Source organism: Pseudophryne corroboree, chromosome 3 (genome assembly GCF_028390025.1).
Source record: "Pseudophryne corroboree isolate aPseCor3 chromosome 3, aPseCor3.hap2, whole genome shotgun sequence".
NCBI lineage: Eukaryota > Metazoa > Chordata > Amphibia > Anura > Myobatrachidae > Pseudophryne > Pseudophryne corroboree.
The window spans coordinates 418,249,843-418,268,779 of NC_086446.1; the positions used below are offsets into that span (position 1 = coordinate 418,249,843).

General features: G+C 46.7%; 1 protein-coding gene across 2 annotated transcripts in view; it reads right to left on the reverse strand.

Moving 5' to 3' along the window:
- GGT7 (gamma-glutamyltransferase 7) overlaps positions 1-18,937 on the reverse strand; it is a 198,515-nt gene that overhangs the window by 123,862 nt on the left and 55,716 nt on the right. For both annotated transcript variants that reach the window (XM_063960245.1, XM_063960244.1), the window contains exons 2-6: positions 12,889-13,115; positions 12,475-12,626; positions 11,265-11,379; positions 7,619-7,686; positions 7,136-7,209 (exon numbers count right to left, since the gene is read on the reverse strand). In XM_063960245.1, the coding sequence (XP_063816315.1) occupies positions 7,136-7,209; positions 7,619-7,686; positions 11,265-11,379; positions 12,475-12,626; positions 12,889-13,115 (636 nt within the window). The remainder of the gene's footprint in view (positions 1-7,135; positions 7,210-7,618; positions 7,687-11,264; positions 11,380-12,474; positions 12,627-12,888; positions 13,116-18,937) is intronic.

An 18,937-nucleotide genomic window follows, 5' to 3' on the forward strand; every position in this document is an offset into this window, starting at 1 on the left:
GGAGGCAGCCCCATCTCCTGAACCCTCGGAGTGACGAAAAAACGGGGGTCGGGAAGCAAAACTCTGCCCTTTTTCCACGAAGCCCCATCCCTTTTCCGCAAAGCCCCACCCCATTTTTCCCAGCACCGCACCAGGTGTACTTATAGTAAGTGACGCCTCTCGGTGTCGGGATTCTGGCACTAGTCACATGACCGCCGGCTAAACGCATCCCCTCAGAATAGGTCCTGCGCATGTGTAAAGCACCGAACATCGGTACTTTCCATATCAGGGCATCCCTCCAATCACATCTGAAAGAGGGCCTATGTGCCCTCCAACCCCCATAATGGCACTGGCAACTTTATGAGCACCCATATTTGAAATAAGGAAGTCTGCTTTTTCAAATTATGTGGCCCACTAGTAGCCATTGCCTGGTGATCACTAGACAACATTACGTTGCACTACAGAAAATAGATGTTTTCTGTGTATGGGTGGGGGGCACTGGTGTATTCATAATGAGTGCAGTGTGCGAAGTGCATACGGGCCCACGAGGACAGCGCTAGGGTCCCCTAGTGACCCTAGTGCCCAGAGCTACAGCACTGCAAGCCAGAGAGGAGGGGGCCCAGATGGAGCCTGCACATGGGCCTCCTTCTCTCTAGACGCGCCACTGGAGGGAGGGCACTACATTCCCTACACGCCCACAATTACTGTGGGTAGGCCCATACTTTTGTCCAAAATTATACATTACACCTCACTTTTACTTGATGTTAAATTGCATTCTGAACTCTCATTATGTTTAGTTAGGGTGTGCCGTTCCTCCTACAGTATATATGACCATAATTACACCTGTGAATGTGGGGTCACTCAATTATGAAAGAGGGGAGTCCACTCTTTCTCTAGCATCCATAAGGGATATTGGGGAATCTAGTACGATGGGGCATAGATGGGGTCCAAAGGAGCCAGTGCACTTTAAATTTCATCAACTGGGTGTGCTGGCTCCTCCCCTCTATACCCCCTCCCACAGGCAGTTTAGAAAAAAGTGCCCTCAGGAGAGGATGCACATCTCTGAGCTCCAGAGAGTTTTCTTCAATTTCTTTTTATGTCTATTATTTTCGGTATGCTGTTTATGCAAAAGCATACCTGCACCGTGGGAGTTAGGGGGGGCGGTCACCGGCCTTACGAGGCGCAGAGCCGCTTACCCGCTGCAGGACCACTGTCCTGAGGGGTTGTTGTTCAGCGGGGCACTGCGCCTTTGCTTTCACAGCCGCAGCACGCCACACACCCCTAACGCTGCCTGAAGGTGACATCAGTGGTGAGTACACACCGGGGGGCCACTAGGGGGGTCTCCCAGTTCACTGTGTAGCTGACCATGGGCGCGGCATACAGGACCCTCCCGGGGGGGTCCCGCTAAGATCCCCCATATAGACTGGCACAAAAACGCTTTGACTATCACTTGTTGTGATGTTTTTAATCTATATGGAGACTTTGCCAGTATAATATATCTCTGCAACTAGGAGCCATTGGAGGGGGCGGAGCTAGATCAAAGCAGGACCTGAGGCGTTTTGGCGCCTTCCTCTGCTTACTGCAGCCATTCTCAGCACACACAGCACTTCCGGATTCCTCAGCCACGCTGGATATCTGATACAGGGTGTAGCAAAGGAGGAGAGCCACTTGTGTACTCTCCTCCTCCTATCTGGGTTCTCTTTAGGACAGGATGTTATTGTGATTACTGTAAACATGGGTAAACACAAGCTGTGCAGTGTATGCCACACCAGATTCTCTCCATTATCTACTAATTCTGTTTCCTCATGCAGGTCCACAGAAGCGTGGGTTACCTGCTCTACTCTCTGATACAGATGAGGATATACAGGAGTATGGGGATGACTTGGATCCCGATAGTGGGGATCCCGATTCTGCTCAAGGTATTGAACACCTAATTCCGTCTTAACGGGACGTGTTAAAGCTCCCTCTAGAGGACGCTGCATCACAGCAGTCGTTTTTCTTGATACAAAACAAGCCTAATGTCACTTTCCCTGACTCTACAGAGTTAGATGACATATTTAAGTTGGCCTGGAAAAATTCAGACAAAAAAATTCCAAGTGTCCAAAAAGTTTTTGCGCACTTTCCCATTTGCTCCTGAAGGTAGGAAATTTTGGGAGGAACCCCCTGGGGTTGATGTATCAGTCTCCCGCCTGTCTAAAAAGGCGGTGCTGCCTGCCCCGGGCTCCTTTACCATGAAGGATCCTGGGGATATGAAGATAGAGACTACACTCAAATCTATTTACATGGCAGCAGGTGTATCACAAGGCCGGTCATTGCCATGCCATTCATTCCTGGGCCACTCAAATTCAGGGTGGCCTCTCGGGGGATATGCCCTTGGTCACTATGGTGACCCTCCTAAAACACATTCAGGACACTACACGTGTACTCTGTGATTCGCTCAAGGAGATGGGGAACATTAATGCTAGGATTTCTGCCATGGCAGTGTCGGCACGCAGGGCCTTGTGGTTGCGTCAGTGGTTTGCGGACGCAGAATCCAAACGTAGTGTGGAATCCCTCCCCTTTTCTGGGGAATGGCTCTTTGGGGTTGAATTGGATACCTGGATTTCCAAAGTTACGGCTGGAAAATTCACGTTTCTCCCCTCTGGGGCCCCGCCGGCAAGACGCTCCTACCCAGGCCGTCTGTACAGTCCTTTTGGTCTCTACATATTTCGATCTAAGGCCAGAGGTGCCTCCAATGCGACTAGAGGCACCAGAGGTTAGTCCAGAAAGCCTGCAAGCACCAGCTTTCAGGAACAGACCACCATTTCTGCTAAGGCCTCAGCATGACGGTGCCCACCCACCCCGAGGGGATCTCGAGGTGAGAGCTCGACTGCGTCACTTCAGCCGCGTGTGGGAGACTTCCTGCCAGGACACCTGGGTCAGAAATCTCGTTTCTCAAGGCTACAAGCTGGAGTTCGACAGTACTCCTCCCCAACTATTTTTCAAATCAAGCTTACCAGCTTTGGAGGATATGTAAGTTACATTGCAACAGACCATCCAAAAGTTGGTCCATTTCCACGTCACTGTTCCAGTACCAATACCGCAACACAGCAAGGGGTTTTACTCCAACCTATTTGTGGTGCCGAAACCGGACGGTTCGGCAAGACCCACTTTGAATCTAAAATCTTTGAATTCTTATTTGTAGGTGTTCAAGTTCAAAATGGAATTCCTGCGAGCAGTGATTGCGGGCCTGGAAGAACAGGAATTCATGGTCTCCTTGGATATCAAGGACACCTACCTCCATATTCCGATTTGGCTGCACCTGCGGTTTGCCCTGCTGGACAATTACTTCCAATTCCAGGCTCTGCCTTTCAGCCTGTCTACAGAGCCGAGGGTATTCACGAAGGTGATGGCGGAGATGATGTTCCAACTCCGGGTCCAGGGGGTCAATGTCATCCCTTACCTAGACGATCTTCTGATAAAAGCAAGATCCAGGGAGCTTTTATTGCTCCATATCGACCGCACTATCCAATTTCTGTCACACCATGGGTGGATTCTCAACTTACAGAAGTCCCACCTGGAGCCAACTCAGAGGCTCATGTTCCTGGGAATGTTGCTGGATACTGTTGCCCAGAAGGTGTTCCTACTAGAGGACAAGGCGAGAACACTTCAGGAGATGGTCCGCATGTTGCTCCGACTTACTTGAGTGTCCATACATCTTTGCATAAGATTGTTGGGAAAGATGGTCGCCTCATACGAGGTGATCCAGTATGGGAGGTTCCATGCCAGAACATTTCAGTTGGATCTCCTGAGCAAGTGGTCCGGATTACATCTACAGATGAACCGGATGATTCGGCTGTCACTTCAGGCCAGGATTTCCATCCTGTGGTGGCTACAGTCCTCCAACCTACTGGAAGGCCGGAATTTCAGGATTCAGTATTGGACCCTCCTTATGACGGATGCGAGTCTAAGGAATGGGGAGCTGTCACCCGAGGGGCGCAGTTCCAGGGCAGGTGGAAGGCCCACGAAAGCCTCCTTCCGATCAACATTCTGGAACTTCGGGCGATCTACAATGCCCTGCTTCAGGCCTTTCCTCTGCTCAGGGATCACGCGATCCAGGTACATCAGGTATATTAATCGACAAGGAGGGACAAAAAGCAGAGCCTGCATGCGAGAGGTGTCAAAGATACTCCTCTGGGCGGAAAGAAATGCAAAAGCTCTGTCAGCAATCTTCATTCCGGGTGTAGACAACTGGGAGGCGGACATCCTGAGTCGTCACGATCTCCACCCGGGGGAGTGGGGTCTCCACCAGCAGGTGTTCCAGCAGGTCATCAACCGGTGGGGCTGCCCGCAAATAGACATGATGGTATCTCATCTCAACAAGAAACTTCCCTGGTATTGCTCGCGAACCAGGGACCCTCGGACGAGGGCAGTGGATGCACTGGCGTCGCCTTGGCCTTACGGCTGGTCTACCTGTTTCCTCCGATTCCATTGCTCCCAAGGGTGCTAAAGCGAATCAGGAATCAGAGTCCAGGCATTTCTGATTGCCCCTGGATTGGCCTCGGAGGGCGTGGTATGCGGATCTTCTGGACATGTCCATCGAAGACCCTTGGCCTCTGCCACTAAGAAGCGATCTTCTTCAACAAGGACCATTCATCTACCCGGACTTACAGCGACTCTGTTTCACGGCATGGAGGTTGAGCGGAACATCCTAGCTCACAAGGGCCTTTCCAAAAAGGGTATTGTTACCATGGTTCAGGCAAGAAAACCGGTGACGTCAAAACACTATCATCATATCTGGAGGAGATATGCTTCTTGGTGCGAGGAGCGCACGTATCCGCCTGCTGAGTTTCACTTGGGACGTTTCTTACATTTCCTGCAGGCTGGTGTGGATAAAGGCTTACGTCTGCGTTCCATTAAGGTCCAGATTTCAGCCCTCTCCATTTTCTTCCAGAAGAAATTGACAGTGTTGCCAGAAGTTTAGACATTCTTGCAAGGCTACGGCACCTTGGGATCTGAATGTAGTGTTGGATTTTATACAGTCCTCCTGGTTTGAACCTCAAATGACGGTAGAAGACAAGTACCTCACGTGGAAAACAGTGATGTTACTGGCCCTGGCTTCTGTTCGAAGTTTCTCAGAATTGGGGGCCTTGTCATGTAAAAGTCCATACTTGGTCTTTTACGAGGACAGAGTAGAGCTCTGGACTAGGCAGCAGGTCCTGCTGAAGGTTGTCTCTGCGTTTCACTTGAATCAGCCTATTGTGTTTCCGTCCGATTCTGGCGCTTCTGCTCCTCCAGAGTCATTGGATGCTGTGCAAGCCTTGAAGGTCTATGCCAAGAGAATGGCTCGGATCAGAAAGACGGATTCTTTGTTCGTGCTCTATGATGCGCAGAAAAAGGGTTGTCCTGCTTCAAAGCAGTCCATTGCTCATTGGATTAGGCTTACTATTCAACAGGCCTATGTGTCGGCAGCCTTACCTGTTCCTAAGTCTCTGAAGGCCCACTCTACGAGATCAGTGGGTTCTTCCTGGACGGCTGCCCGTGGAGTCTCGGCCTTACAACTTTGCCGAGCTGCCACCTGGTCGGGAAAGAACACTTTTGTGAAGTTCTACAAGTTTGATACCCTGGCCAAAGAGGATACCCAGTTTGGGCAGGCGGTGCTGCAGCAGTCTCCGCACGTTCCCGCCTGTTCTGGAAGCTTTGGGACGTCCCCATCGCACTAGATTCCCCAATATCCCTTATGGATGCTAGAGAAAATAGGATTTTAATTACCTACCGGTAAATCCTGTTCTCGTAGTCCATAAGGGATATTGGACGCCCGCCTCAGTGCGTTGACTTTTCTGCAGGTTCTTGTTATGTGGTTACCTGTTCAGTGGTTGCTGTTGTTGTTACCAGCCGTTGGTGGTTGTCATATGTTAGTGGTGTGCTGGTCTGTAAATCTCACCACTTTTGTTATCATATTTCCTTCTCTCATATATGTCCTTTCTCCTCCAGGCATGTTTTTACCTATAACTGCCTGTGGGAGGGGGCATAGAGGGGAGAAGCCAGCACACCCAGTTGAAGAAATTTAAAGTGCACTGGCTCCTTTGGACCCCGTCTATATCCCATCGTACTAATTTCCCCAATATCCCTTATGGACTACGAGAAAAGGATTTACCGGTAGGTAATTAAAATCCTATTTTCAAATTATGTGGCCCCCTTAGCAAACAGTGGGGAGTATTCAATTGTTTGAAAAGTCAGTTGGTAGTCTGTTTTTTCCTATCTAATAGACAGGAAAAAAACAGACACCCAAATGACTTTTCAAACAATTGAATTCCACCCAATGAGTCTCACCTTAGGGTGTGTACATATTATAACTACGGTCAATCGTCCCGATGGTCGGGCCGAATTCCCTTCTGCCTGGATCATGCCGGCTGATGTCATAAACAATGGAAAAATGTATCTTTTATTACACTGTACAGAGTTGTACACAATATCTTCTGGTTGGGCGTGTAGCACGGTCGATTGGAAGATGTCGAATACGGCACATGGGAGTGCGCAATCATATATACATAATATGCACGATTTGTCATTACGATATGGCAAAGCGTGCCGATATCAGCCTAATGTGTACCCACCCTTAATAGTTATTGCCTGGTAATCCCCAGACAATAACTGCAACAGTACACAGAGGGAGGGAACATAAACAATTAAATTATATAACAATTTGCCAATTCCACCATTTATTGTGGAATCAGCCTATTCCTGAGAAATCCTCTAGCCCTTCCTCGACCCATAGGATATTTCTGAAATCTTGAGTCAATTCTTGTTTTATTTATGACTACCGGAGGGCGGGGTAATCATTTCAGATAAACCAGGGAGTATAGCCTGGGAGTTGCAGGCAGCCACAAGATATTGGGGATTTATACAGTAGATTGAAAGCTTCAATAATTAGGTTGACAAAATCAGGGGTTTTTTGTCTTTTAAATTATTGCCATTTTAAATCAACAGGTAATAAAATCGACAACATTTCCCAGCTGCTGGCAACTCACAGGCTATTACATATACTCCCAAGTAGTTTGGGTTTGATAAACCCTTTTGTTACTTATAGCCAGGCTGGACAGCTTGGTCATGCTAATCGAGGAACAAGGTAAGCTATAAAGAGCTCCTGCAAACACCTAATAGCAAAGTGCCTTACCCAAGTCATGAGTTGTATTGAATCCACCACTAGCAATTTCTTCCACTTGTGAAATAACATCCAACCAAGGCAGTCTGAGAGGAAAAAAAGGACAATAATATAGTCTGGTGCAGATGGGCTTGTTCCTATCAAGTCTCAGGCACAGTGACACTACCTAGGATGATTAAGTCCAAGGATGGGAAAGGCAGTATTTGATAAGGGTGTGGATCATTAGATTGACAGTGTCTAGGTCGACAATGTTTAGGTCGACCACTATAGGTCGACAGTCACTAGGTCGACAGGGTTTCTAGGTTGACATTAGCTGGATGTAATAGAGTCCAAGTTCGCCCGAAGTGCAAGATACCGGCCGAACCCGCTCATAATCACGAACTCAAACAGCAAAGCTTTATTTTACTTATATTACAGTTCTAGCAGAAATCTAAAGGATACACAGGTATAGTACAGTTCTAGAACCAAAGTGAAATGACTCTCATCTATACTTACTTCCCATACATCTCGTGAGCTTTGGCTAGCCCCTTCAACATTCCAGGAACACCAACCAGAATACCAGGCTGAAAAACGAAAGACAGGAAGGTAGATAATACAAGTGCAGACACAGGTCTGGGTCATATGCATGCAGAGGTGTAGCTAGGCGCCATGGTGCCCGGAGCAAGGGTATGTTTTGGCACCCCCCTCCCCTGTACTGAATTGGGGTCCTAGCCAGCATTTGATGGCATGTTACATTTGAAAAGAAACAATATTTCAAAATCCTAAATTGGTGACGGGGCCGATTCTAAACCATTTGGAGCTCAAGGCGAAAGTTTCCTTTGGGTGCCCCCCATGTTTAAAATAGGGTCAATGCGTACCAAAGGCTTACAACAACATATAGGGGCATGGCAGTATAGACGGTGTAATGGTTAGCATTACTGCTTCACAGTACTATAAAGAGGGTTGGCAGTACTCCGGCATGTGCCGGCTGTCAGTGTCTCCTGCTGTCACCTCTGGCCTGCCCTGTACTCTACCTAGTCTCTGAGTCAGTGTGCTTCTTCTCCTCCTGCTCTGTAGCTAACAGTACAGGGGCCCGCGGGAATGGGGGTGGTGGGCAGCAGCGCGCCCTATACATTTTTTGGCACCCGGAGCTCACGCTCCACCGGAGCCACCCTCGCTATACCCCTGTATGCATGTCTGAGTTGTGGACCCAGCTCGTGATTTTTAACAACTGTGCGGCAATAGAGCCTGCATACGCCACTTTGAGCAGATATGGCAATTAAAGGTGTACACATCTCCACTTACAGCTGAGTAGGTGTAACTGGTGGTAACTGGGCGTTTGCATGTAAAATAAGTGTGATGTTGGCGTGTATATGGAATTGTGGGCTATTCTGAGATCTGGTTGATTTCAGATGAAAAATACCCTGAGAATGTGACCGCAGATGCGCCGGCTACTTACCACTATCCCCTGCTGAGCTAACACTTACTTGCATGCTGCTGCAGCCACGGATTGGTGATTGGCTCCTTCTCTGTGTGTCTATGGCCAGCTGTTGCTGTAAAACGCCCAGTGGCATCTCACTTTTCACAGCATCAGCTGATTGGGGACTTTGGGGTCTATTCATGAAGCAGTGAAAAGGGTGGAGAAGTGAGTCAGTGGAGAAGTTGCCCATGGCAACCAATCAGCACTGAAGTAACATTTATAATTTGTAAACTATACAATTGTACGGAGCAGCTGATTGGTTCCCATGGGCAACTTCTCCATAGGCTCACTTCTCCACTCTTTTTACTGCTTCATGAATAGACCCCTTACACAGAGCCGGCCATAGGCATAGGCAAACTAGGCAATTGCCTAGGGCATTTGATATGCCTAGGGGCATCATCAGCTTCTGATGATTAAAATGATATGCGGCATGCCTATATTCTGTATGTAGCATTTCATATGCAGATACAGCCACAGTCTCACACAGTATATAGGCATGCTGCATATCAGTTTAATCAGCAGAAGCTGCTTGTGCATCCTAGCCACATAGCAATGCAAATAAGATGCATTTTCATTTAAAAAAAAGGTGCCCGACGTTAGCATTGATGCAAGATTTGTGAGGACACATCTGTATCCAAGCAGAGGCAGAGGTCACAGTGTTAGTGGCAGTGTGAGTGCTGTGTGCATGTGAGTGGGTTGGTTGTGCAGTAGTGTTCAGAATATGTGTAAGGAGCATTATGTGTGTCATGTAAAAATGCATTAATAATGTGCAACATATGTGTAAAGGGCCACTATGTGTGTCACTATGTGTGTAAGGGCATTAATAATGTGCGGCATATGTGTAACAGGGTACTACTGTATGTGTGTCATTATGTGTATAGGAGCACTAATAATGTGCAGCAAATGTGTAGGGGGCACTATGTGTGTCATTATGTGTATAAGGGCATTAATAATGTGCGGCATATGTGTAAGGTACATTATGTGTAAAAGGGCATTAATAAAGGTTGTCATAATGTGTAAGGTGTTTATAAGGACATTAATGTGTCTCATATGTGTAAGGGGCATTACTGTGTGGAATTGTGTATACATGCATTACTAATGTGTGGCATTATGTGTATAAGGTGCTCTATTATATGGCGTTGCATATAGAAAGGGCACTACTGTGTCATCTAATGTGAATAAAGAGCAATAAGGTGTGGTATAATGTGAATAAGGAGCAATTCAGTGTGATGTAATGTGAATAAGGGGCTCTACTGTGAGGAGTAACGTTTATAAGGTAAAGTGATACTACTGTGGGATGTAATATGAATTATGGACACTATCGCAAGATAAAATGTGAATAAAGTTGCAGTACTGTGTGGCGTAATTGGAATTGGGGTTACTATTGTGTGGCCATGCCCATTCCCAGCAAGAAGATGCCCCTTTTTGGGCTGTGCGTCAAATGTGCGAACTGTTCCTATTTAAAATATAGGGGGTACAAGGACTGCTGTGGGTGAGGGGTGATGGTGCTGGGAAAGAGGTGCAAGGTCAGAGGCAGAACCAGCGGTGGTGCTAGGGGACACCAGCCAAAATCTTGCCTAGGGCATCATATTGGTTAGGGCCAGCTCTGCCCTTACAGAGAAGGAGCCAGTCACTAATCCATGGCTGCAGCAGCAAGCAGGTAAGGTTTCTTATATTATTTTATTTTGTAACAGTTTTTTTCTTCAGTGATCAGTCTCTTGTCTACAGACACACATGGCTGATGACAGGGGCTGTCTCCAGGCTCAGCCTTCACTTCCAGCATGCAGAGAAGGTTGAGCTAGAGTAGGGGAACCAGAGGGAAGCCCTATCAATGCTATCTGAATATGGGCCCTCATTCCGAGTTGTTCGCTCGGTAAATTTCTTCGCATTGCAGCGTTTTTCTGCTTAGTACGCATGCGCAATGTTCGCACTGCGACTGCGCCAAGTAAATTTGCTATGAAGATAGTATTTTTACTCACGGCTTTTTCTTCGCTCCGGCGATCGTAGTGTGATTGACAGGAAATGGGTGTTACTGGGCGGAAACACAGCGTTTTATGGGCGTGTGGATGAAAACGCTGCCGTTTCCGGAAAAAACGCAGGAGTGGCTGGAGAAACGGAGGAGTGTCTGGGCGAACGCTGGGTGTGTTTGTGACGTCAAACCAGGAACGACAAGCACAGAACTGATCGCAGATGCCGAGTAAGTATGAAGCTACTCTGAAACTGCTAAGACGTGTGCTAATCGCAAAATTGCGAATACTTCCTTCGCAATTTTAAGAAGCTAAGATACACTCCCAGTAGGCGGAGGCTTAGCGTGAGCAACTCTGTTAAATTCGCCTTGCGAGCGATCAACTCGGAATGAGGGCCATAGTGTTAATATCACAGGGCTCCCTCCGGTAATTTTTATGATTTATTTTTAGCAAATTCAGGCAGGTCACATTTCCCATTACAGGTATGTGAAATGTGATGTGATTACTGAAAAAAAAATGCAAATGTAAGGGGCAACATGTACAAGGCTAAACCATGCCTTGTACATGATTGCCCCTTTAAAAAAACTACAGAGTTCGGCTGGCATCCCGCAGTCGGACTTCATTACATCCCACCCCAATAGCGAAATATATCAGTGAAACAACTGAGCAGGACGTGACAATAGCTAAGTATGAAAGCACACAATACCAAGGTTACCTTATTTTTCCAATACTCTAAAAGCTCGGTATGGATTCCGGAGGGTGCCGTCTCTCGAAAATCAATGACATCTGTGAGGTTGTTTCTGATGTCATGAACAAGCATCACTCCCCCTCTGATGTAAAGAGAAGGGTAGATAGATGTAAATATTACTTGCTGTGGGCGGGACAGACTCTATGCAGAAACATTTGGCCTAGAGAGTAATTATTCAAAAAGGTGTGATAGACATATAATCAGTGTACGTCATGTTGTAGGGTCACAGTGATGGTATGTGGACACACAGTAATGAGGGGAGCAGTAATACCGGAGCACACAACATCAATAATATAATGTGTGGTGCACAGGAATAATAATGGAGGCCACAGAGGTGGCCTAAGGACACAGTAGCAGCAATGGCAAGTGCTATAGGGTATATGGGTGGGTGGGTGATTGATACAGTTGGGGCACAGTGTAGCATTTGGAGACACACTGATGTCGTGGGAGCACTGTATTACTGATAGCATGTGGGGGTACAGTAATATAATTTGAGCTCACACTGATGGTATAGAGGCCCAGTATAAGTAAGCAGAGGTTTAGGATGGCGCTCCTGATTTCATTCCACATTTAGGATTATTTCAGCAAAGGATTTTTACATTTTTGCTTTATCATGGAATTAAGTATTTGGAAACCATTCTCTAATAATCCAGCATTTGCTGTTTGCAAAGCTATCATTGTCCATAATGGCTCTGACAGAATTACTCCAGAAATACATAAATATATTTAACCCCGGCTCAGTGAGCATAATGCACACACCTCTACACATCACTCTCTGGAATTTATCCATTTCACCAGCAAGGCAATGGTTACTAATTTGGTATGTGAACTTTATAAGATGGCATTTCAGGGGTGTTTATTCAGCCAAATAGCTAAATCTCTCATAAAAGTGTCTTTTGTATTACTGTAAAGTGATCCTGATGCAAGGTAATTACATATGAAAAAGAGAGATAGTTACTGGCAGAATTACAAGGGAAAAAGATTTAAGTGACTGTATGTATTCCAGCAATGGCAACTGTCATAGTAACACAATGTCCTAGAAACATAATCTTCCTAGTCTGATCCTCTCCCCTATGGCTTCCTTATGACCATCAAACTTTAGGGTGAACGTAAAAAGACTACTCAACCGAGGACAACTTTGCTATTCCATAAAATTAACTGCTTGCTCTGTACTTACCCCCCAATGCCTGACGTGTGTGGATTCACAATGCCCAGACATAGAGCAGTCGCAACTGCTGCATCAACAGAGCTCCCTCTCTTCTCCAACACTTTAATGCCCAATGCTGTACAATGGGAAGCATCACTCACTACTGCACCCTGGTGGAAGATCTAGAGGGGCAAGTAACAAATATATAGCTATATATATATATATATATATATACAGTGACAAAAAGGAGAAAAATAATGTTAAAACTGACACAGAAACTCACTAAAGAAGAATTATTCAGGAGTAAGTCACATATGGTCCACCATAAACAAAAACACAGCAAGAAATAGCACATAAGACACAGGCAAAGTCTACAAAAACTATACATATACGTTTTTCTAAAGCTTGATGCGTTTAAATCTAAATTTGATTTAATATTCTCACCTGAGGATCCCCAAAATATATCTGCATTATGAGTGCTATAGTGACGCCCAAAGCAAAAGTGATACAGGCAGTTATAATGACCGTAAGACCATCCTGATGGCAGCTGCAGTCGGAGCTAAATGGATCCTTGACTGTCTCTCGCAGAGGGGACGCGTCCTGGCTGCCCATTTCGGAAGATGAGGATGGCAATCGCTGCAGGCGGGCTGATTTCAAAAAGGCGTCTGGATCTGTGAAAAGCAGAAAAGTATTTGTATGCCCAAAATGCTTGATCTCTACAAATACAATATTTATCACGTTTGAAGATTACCTGTCAAAGGAATAAAAGATGTATGATAATAATAATAATAATGAGAGTTCACCTTATAAAAGAGAAATAAACAAGTGGAGCCTTCTGCTCTTTTTTTTAGCTATAATTAAAAAATAAATAAATAAAGTAGTACCCTACTGACATATGTTCTCTGCGTACCTGACGCGGCATGTAACAAGGCTATGTGCTATCCTTCCAGATGCTTATAACCATAAACTCCTTTGCTTAAAGATTAAAACATAAAGACTGAAGTCTTGAGATTAACAAAGTACTGTAGAGATATCAGATTTCTCCAGTAAATCCCTAAATTTAACCCTTATATACCTTTATTATACAAAGCTGTTTTTTTAACCTGTACTCTCTGCAGAGCAATTGGTGTCTTTGCATTATACACAGAGCAGTGCAAGCCTCTGCAATATACACAGTGACAAGGCAGGGCATATTTATGCATTATACACAGTGAGTGTCTCTACTGTATACAGAGCAGTGTGTGTCTCTGCATTATATACAGGCCAGTGCAGGTCTCTGCACTATACACAGGCCAATGCATGTCTCTGCACTATACACAGGGAAGTGCGTGTCTCTGCACTATATACAAGGCAGTACGTGTCTCTGTACTGTACACAAGGTAGTGCATGTCTCTGCACTATACACAGGGAAGTGCGTGTCTCTGCACTATATACAAGGCAGTACGTGTCTCTGTACTGTACACAAGGTAGTGCATGTCTCTGCACTATACACAGGGCAGTGGGTATCTCTGAATTATGGTGGTTATTGATCACTAGCTGCATTTGTTGGCTGCGCAGCGATCAGGCAAAAAAACGGCACTTCTGCGCATGCGTATGCGGCGCAATGCGCACGCGCGTAGTACTATTGCAACGAACAATGCAGTTTCACACAAGGTCTAGCGGAGCTTTTCAGTCGCACTGCTGGCCGCAGAGTGATTGACAGGAAGTGGGCGTTTCTGGGTGTCAACTGGAAACTTTTCAGGGAGTGTTCGAAAAAACGCAGGCATGCCAGGAAAAACGTAGGCGTGGCTGGGCGAACGCAGGGCGTGTTCGTGACGTCAAAACAGGAACTGAATAGTCTGAAGTGATCGCAAGCGCTGAGTAGGTATTGAGCTACTCTAAAACTGCACAAAAAAAGTTTGCCGCCGCTCTGCGATCCTTTCGTTCGCACTTTTGCTAAGCTAAAATACACTCCCAGTGGAGGCGGCATAGCGTTTGCACGGCTGCTAAAAACTGCCAGCGAGCGATCAACTCGGAATGACCACCCATATACAGGCCAGTGCATGTTTCTGCACTATATAGGGGATAGTGCATGTCTCTGCACTGTATACAGGGCAGTGCGTGTCTTTGCACTATATACAAGGCAGTGCGTGTCTTTGCACTATATACAAGCAGGGTTGCTAAGATAAATCCTGGGCCCCGGTACAACAACTACCTGGGCCCCCCCCCCTGCCCCTAGAGGGGGTGTGACCACAGCATGCTGGGGGCATGGCCGCACCTCCTTGGGGGCAAATCTAGCACATGAGAGGCACCCACTCACAGGAGCATGGCACGCCTCCCAGTCAGGGCAGTAGAGAGTCTGGCTGGGCCCAGGTACTTTTCATGGTGTGTGGCCTAATCACAGGCAGCATGGTCGTGCACCCTTAGAAAAAAATACAGAAAAAAAGTATTTTTGAAGCTCTTTCCTGGCCACACTGCAGCCCAGCACACAGCAGCATGTGCTGAACTGAGAAGAAAAGTTGCAGCAGCTGCTTCCAGGTAAAGGGGGGGGGGGGGACCTGCGGCTCCCACTGGGCCCCTCCATCAGTCATGGCCCCAGGTGATTTGTACCCACTCCCCCCCTCTCGCCACTGTATACAAGGCAGTGCGTGTCTCTATACTATATACAGGCAGTGCATGTTTTTGCACCATATACTATATATAGGGCAGTGTGTGTCTCTGCGCTATAAACAGGACAGTGCATGTCTCTGCACTATATACATGCAGTGTGTGTCTCTGCACTTTGGGGGTCATTCCGAGTTGATCGCTCGCTGACGTTTTTCGCAGCGCAGCGATCAGGTTTCTACTGTGCATGCGCATGCACTGCAATGCGCGTCTTACACGTACACAGCGGATCGTTGCTGAGCTATGGCTTTAACGAAGAATCCATTCGCACAGCGATTTTAAGGAGCTTGACAGAAAGAGGGCGTTTGTGGGTGGCAACTGACCATTTTCTGGGAGTTTTTGGAAAACGCAGGCGTGTCCATGCGTTTGCAGGGCGGGTGTCTGAAGTCAATTCCAGCACCAAAAAGACTGAAGTGATCACAAGGGCTGAGTAAGTCCAGACCTACTCAGAAATTGCACAAAATGTTTTTGCACAGCTCGGCTGCACAGGCGTTCGCACACTTGCAAAGCGAAAATACACTCCCCCGTGGGCGGCGACTATGCGTTTGCACGGCTGCAAAAAGTAGCTAGCGAGCGATCAACTCGGAATGAGGGCTTATATACAGGCAGTGCGCGTCTCTGTACTATACACAGGGCAGTGCATGTCTGCACTATATAAAGGGCAAAGCATGTCTCTGCACTGTACACAAGTCAGTGTGTGTCTCTGCACTATGGCCCTCATTCCGAGTTGATCGCACCAAGCAACCTTTTGCTGCTGGTGCGATCAACTAATCTCCGCCTATGGGGGGGTCATTCTGACCCGATCGCACGCTGCAGTTTTTCGCAGCAGATCAGGTCAGAACTGCGCATAGACCGTATTATATTTAGGGCAGTATGTAAAGCAAAGAAAAAAAGCAAGTAACTTTGCACTTGTAGAAACCAAGTGATTTCCCCCCCCCCCCATGCTGGTTAAACACTGGCTGCTTTTCCACTGAGCCCACATATACCGGACATCTATATTTGGACCCCTCTCGAATCTAAATCACTCTTTTAAACCTGAGGTGCAACATAGTTTTCCCAAGGCGCAAAGTTACATGCTCTTTTTGCTTTGCTCCAGATTCTGAATCAGCCCCATAATAACTGATAGGGGGAGGGTACATTCTGAACATTCCAGTTACACATACTTTTTGCGCCCATAAAATTATCACACACTGCTTGCTGTTAAGATATGAAGATGTTGGCACAGAATGTATGCTGAACCTGAAACATCACATCACAATGACGCAGAGACTGGACAGATGTACAGATAGGACAAAGGGGGTGATCAAATGTTCAAACAACAGAACACCTGGTACAATTACACTATCAGGACGGATTCCTCTGTACTCCAGCCTCAGGTAGGAAAGAATTACATGAAGTTATATTTAACAGGTTGAAATATCTCTTAGCTCTTTTAAGTACATTAGTTATCGCCTTAAGGTCCATATTCACGGGCCGATTTGGATTTGGGGAGAGATGTGTGCTGAGCAGTTCGCTCAGCACACATCTCTCCCCCCGCTCAGCACAGCGCGATGTGTGCTGAGCGTGCAGGGGGAAACGGGGGGGCGCTCATTTCACCCAGCGGGTGAAGTGAGCGACCTGCCAATCTAGCAGCAGCGATAGCGATGTGCGGGGCTGTGCATCGCTGTGAGGGGTACACACGGAGTGAACACTGCTTAAAATCTAAGCAATCTAGTCAGATTGCTTCGATTTTAAGCAGCGATCGCACCGTGAGTACTCCCCTTTATTTCTTGCAAAGCAATCTTTTATTGTCAAATCTATGCATATTAGAATGTTGCCAATTACCCTGTAGTCATATTTAATTAACTCTTCTTAGTGCAAATATGAAGTAATTATGCACTGCCAAAATGCTGGTTCTAAATACTATGCATAAAAAGTACATTGTGGGAAGAAGCAAAATACAGCAACATATACTATTGTAGAAATAAAACAAAAAAAATACAAATAATCAACATACTGTATTAGTTCTTTTACTAAATAAACCTGCTTAAGGCCCATACACACTGGGTGATTTTGAGCTGAAAGCAGGTCACTTTTGGTGTGTGGAGCTGCTTTCAGCTCAAAGCTGCCCAGTGTGTATGCCCGGGCGATGAGTGCTGATGCGCGCCTCCGCTTCATCGGTGGCGGCCGCCGTTCATCTGCTGGTATTATCAGCAGATGAACGGCAGGGTGAATGGCTTTCCATAGCGTCCTGCTATGGAAAGCCGTTCACCCCCGCTGACATCGCTGGGCAGGGGGGAATAGCTGAGCATGCATACACACTGAGCGATTTTCAGCCCAGCGATGTCAGCGATCATCGCTGTGCATACACGCTGGGCAAAAACGCCACTGTGTATGGACCTTTAGTGTACAGATCATTTTGTCAATAAAATGAACGGGCGAGGTGTTGGGTCTACATGACATTTACTAAATAAAATTTCAAGGTGTAAATATTCCTCAATATTACACACTTTATTAATAAAGTCATAAAGCTACAGGCTTACACAATGATTAAAAAATACTGGAGAACATTTAAGAAAACTGGAAAAGAAGAAATACAGTATGTTTTGTAACCTATAGCATTAAGCAAATGAACACAATAGGGACAATCAGTGACATTTTTCATCCCAGTCGCCTGGAGGCAAGTTGGAGTTTGTCCCAATGCCCCCCCCCCTTCCCTCCTCCCGCACCCGCCTTAAAATAGATTGTGAATTGGCAGGGCTCCTGTGGGTAAGAGTCAGGTTCACGCAATTTAGCCATCTGCAGCATGCCAGAATCCGCATTCACTGGTGGGTCACATCTCTCGATTCAGCAGCAGTGGGTGTACCTCCGTTTGCTGCAGCGCGAACTGAGCGGTACCACGTTGGAGCTATCCTGTCCCCTGTTGCAGGTGTTAGCAGGGCTCCTGGGACAGAGCTGATTAAGGGGTCTTTTTACTAAGCCTTGGATGGATATAAAGTACCAGCCAATCAGCTTCTAAGTGTCATTTCACAGACTGGGTTTGAAAGTTAGGAGCTGACTGGCTGGTACATTCTCTCTGTCCACTTTATCTCCATCCAAGGTTTAGTAAATAGACCCCTAACTCTGCCGCAGCAGCGGGTGTGCCGCAGAGCTTTGTTGGAAGAGCAGCGGTCACACTTGGATCCTGCTGTGAACAACATAGGTTCTGCTGTACATGCAGGTGCCCCTTTAGGGCTTGGAGCACGGAGGCAGGCATCTCCATTGGCTCTAGGAGTTACGCCCCTGGGGCCAATGCACAGTTGACCGCAAGGGCAATGCTCCATCAGTGCATACATTAAACAAAATGTATATATTGTATGCAGTGTTGCACAAAAAGTAGTTTGGTATTATAGCTATCATCATTATCAAAGGGCAACTGCACCCGCTCAATCTTTGGTACAAAAGATGCAGGAAATGTTAAAAGCTGCATAATATGTAAATGCAATTGGGGAGGAAGCAAAGGTGACATCTGTACCGGGTCCCAATATTGTGAGGACAGTAAGCATGGCTGCTGCAGTGTCTAGCATATATTATAATTTATATGGATTGTGCCGGTCGCTGGTAGGAAGGGAGCTGTAGTACTGTAGTTGATAATAGTTGATGTAGGTGATACTGCCCCCAGGTAATCTGTCCAGATCCCCATAGTGTGTGTAAATGACGTTATGCAACACACCACACCCGCAAGACACTGCACCATCGTCCCCACCCTTCCCTGTTCTGTCTCTGCTGTGGCGAGGGTCCGGGTCTCTCCACGTAAGAGCAGGACTCCGGCTGCAGAAGAAACAGCCCAGGCAGCATAGTGGAACCTGGAGGATAGCAGTGGTATGTTAGT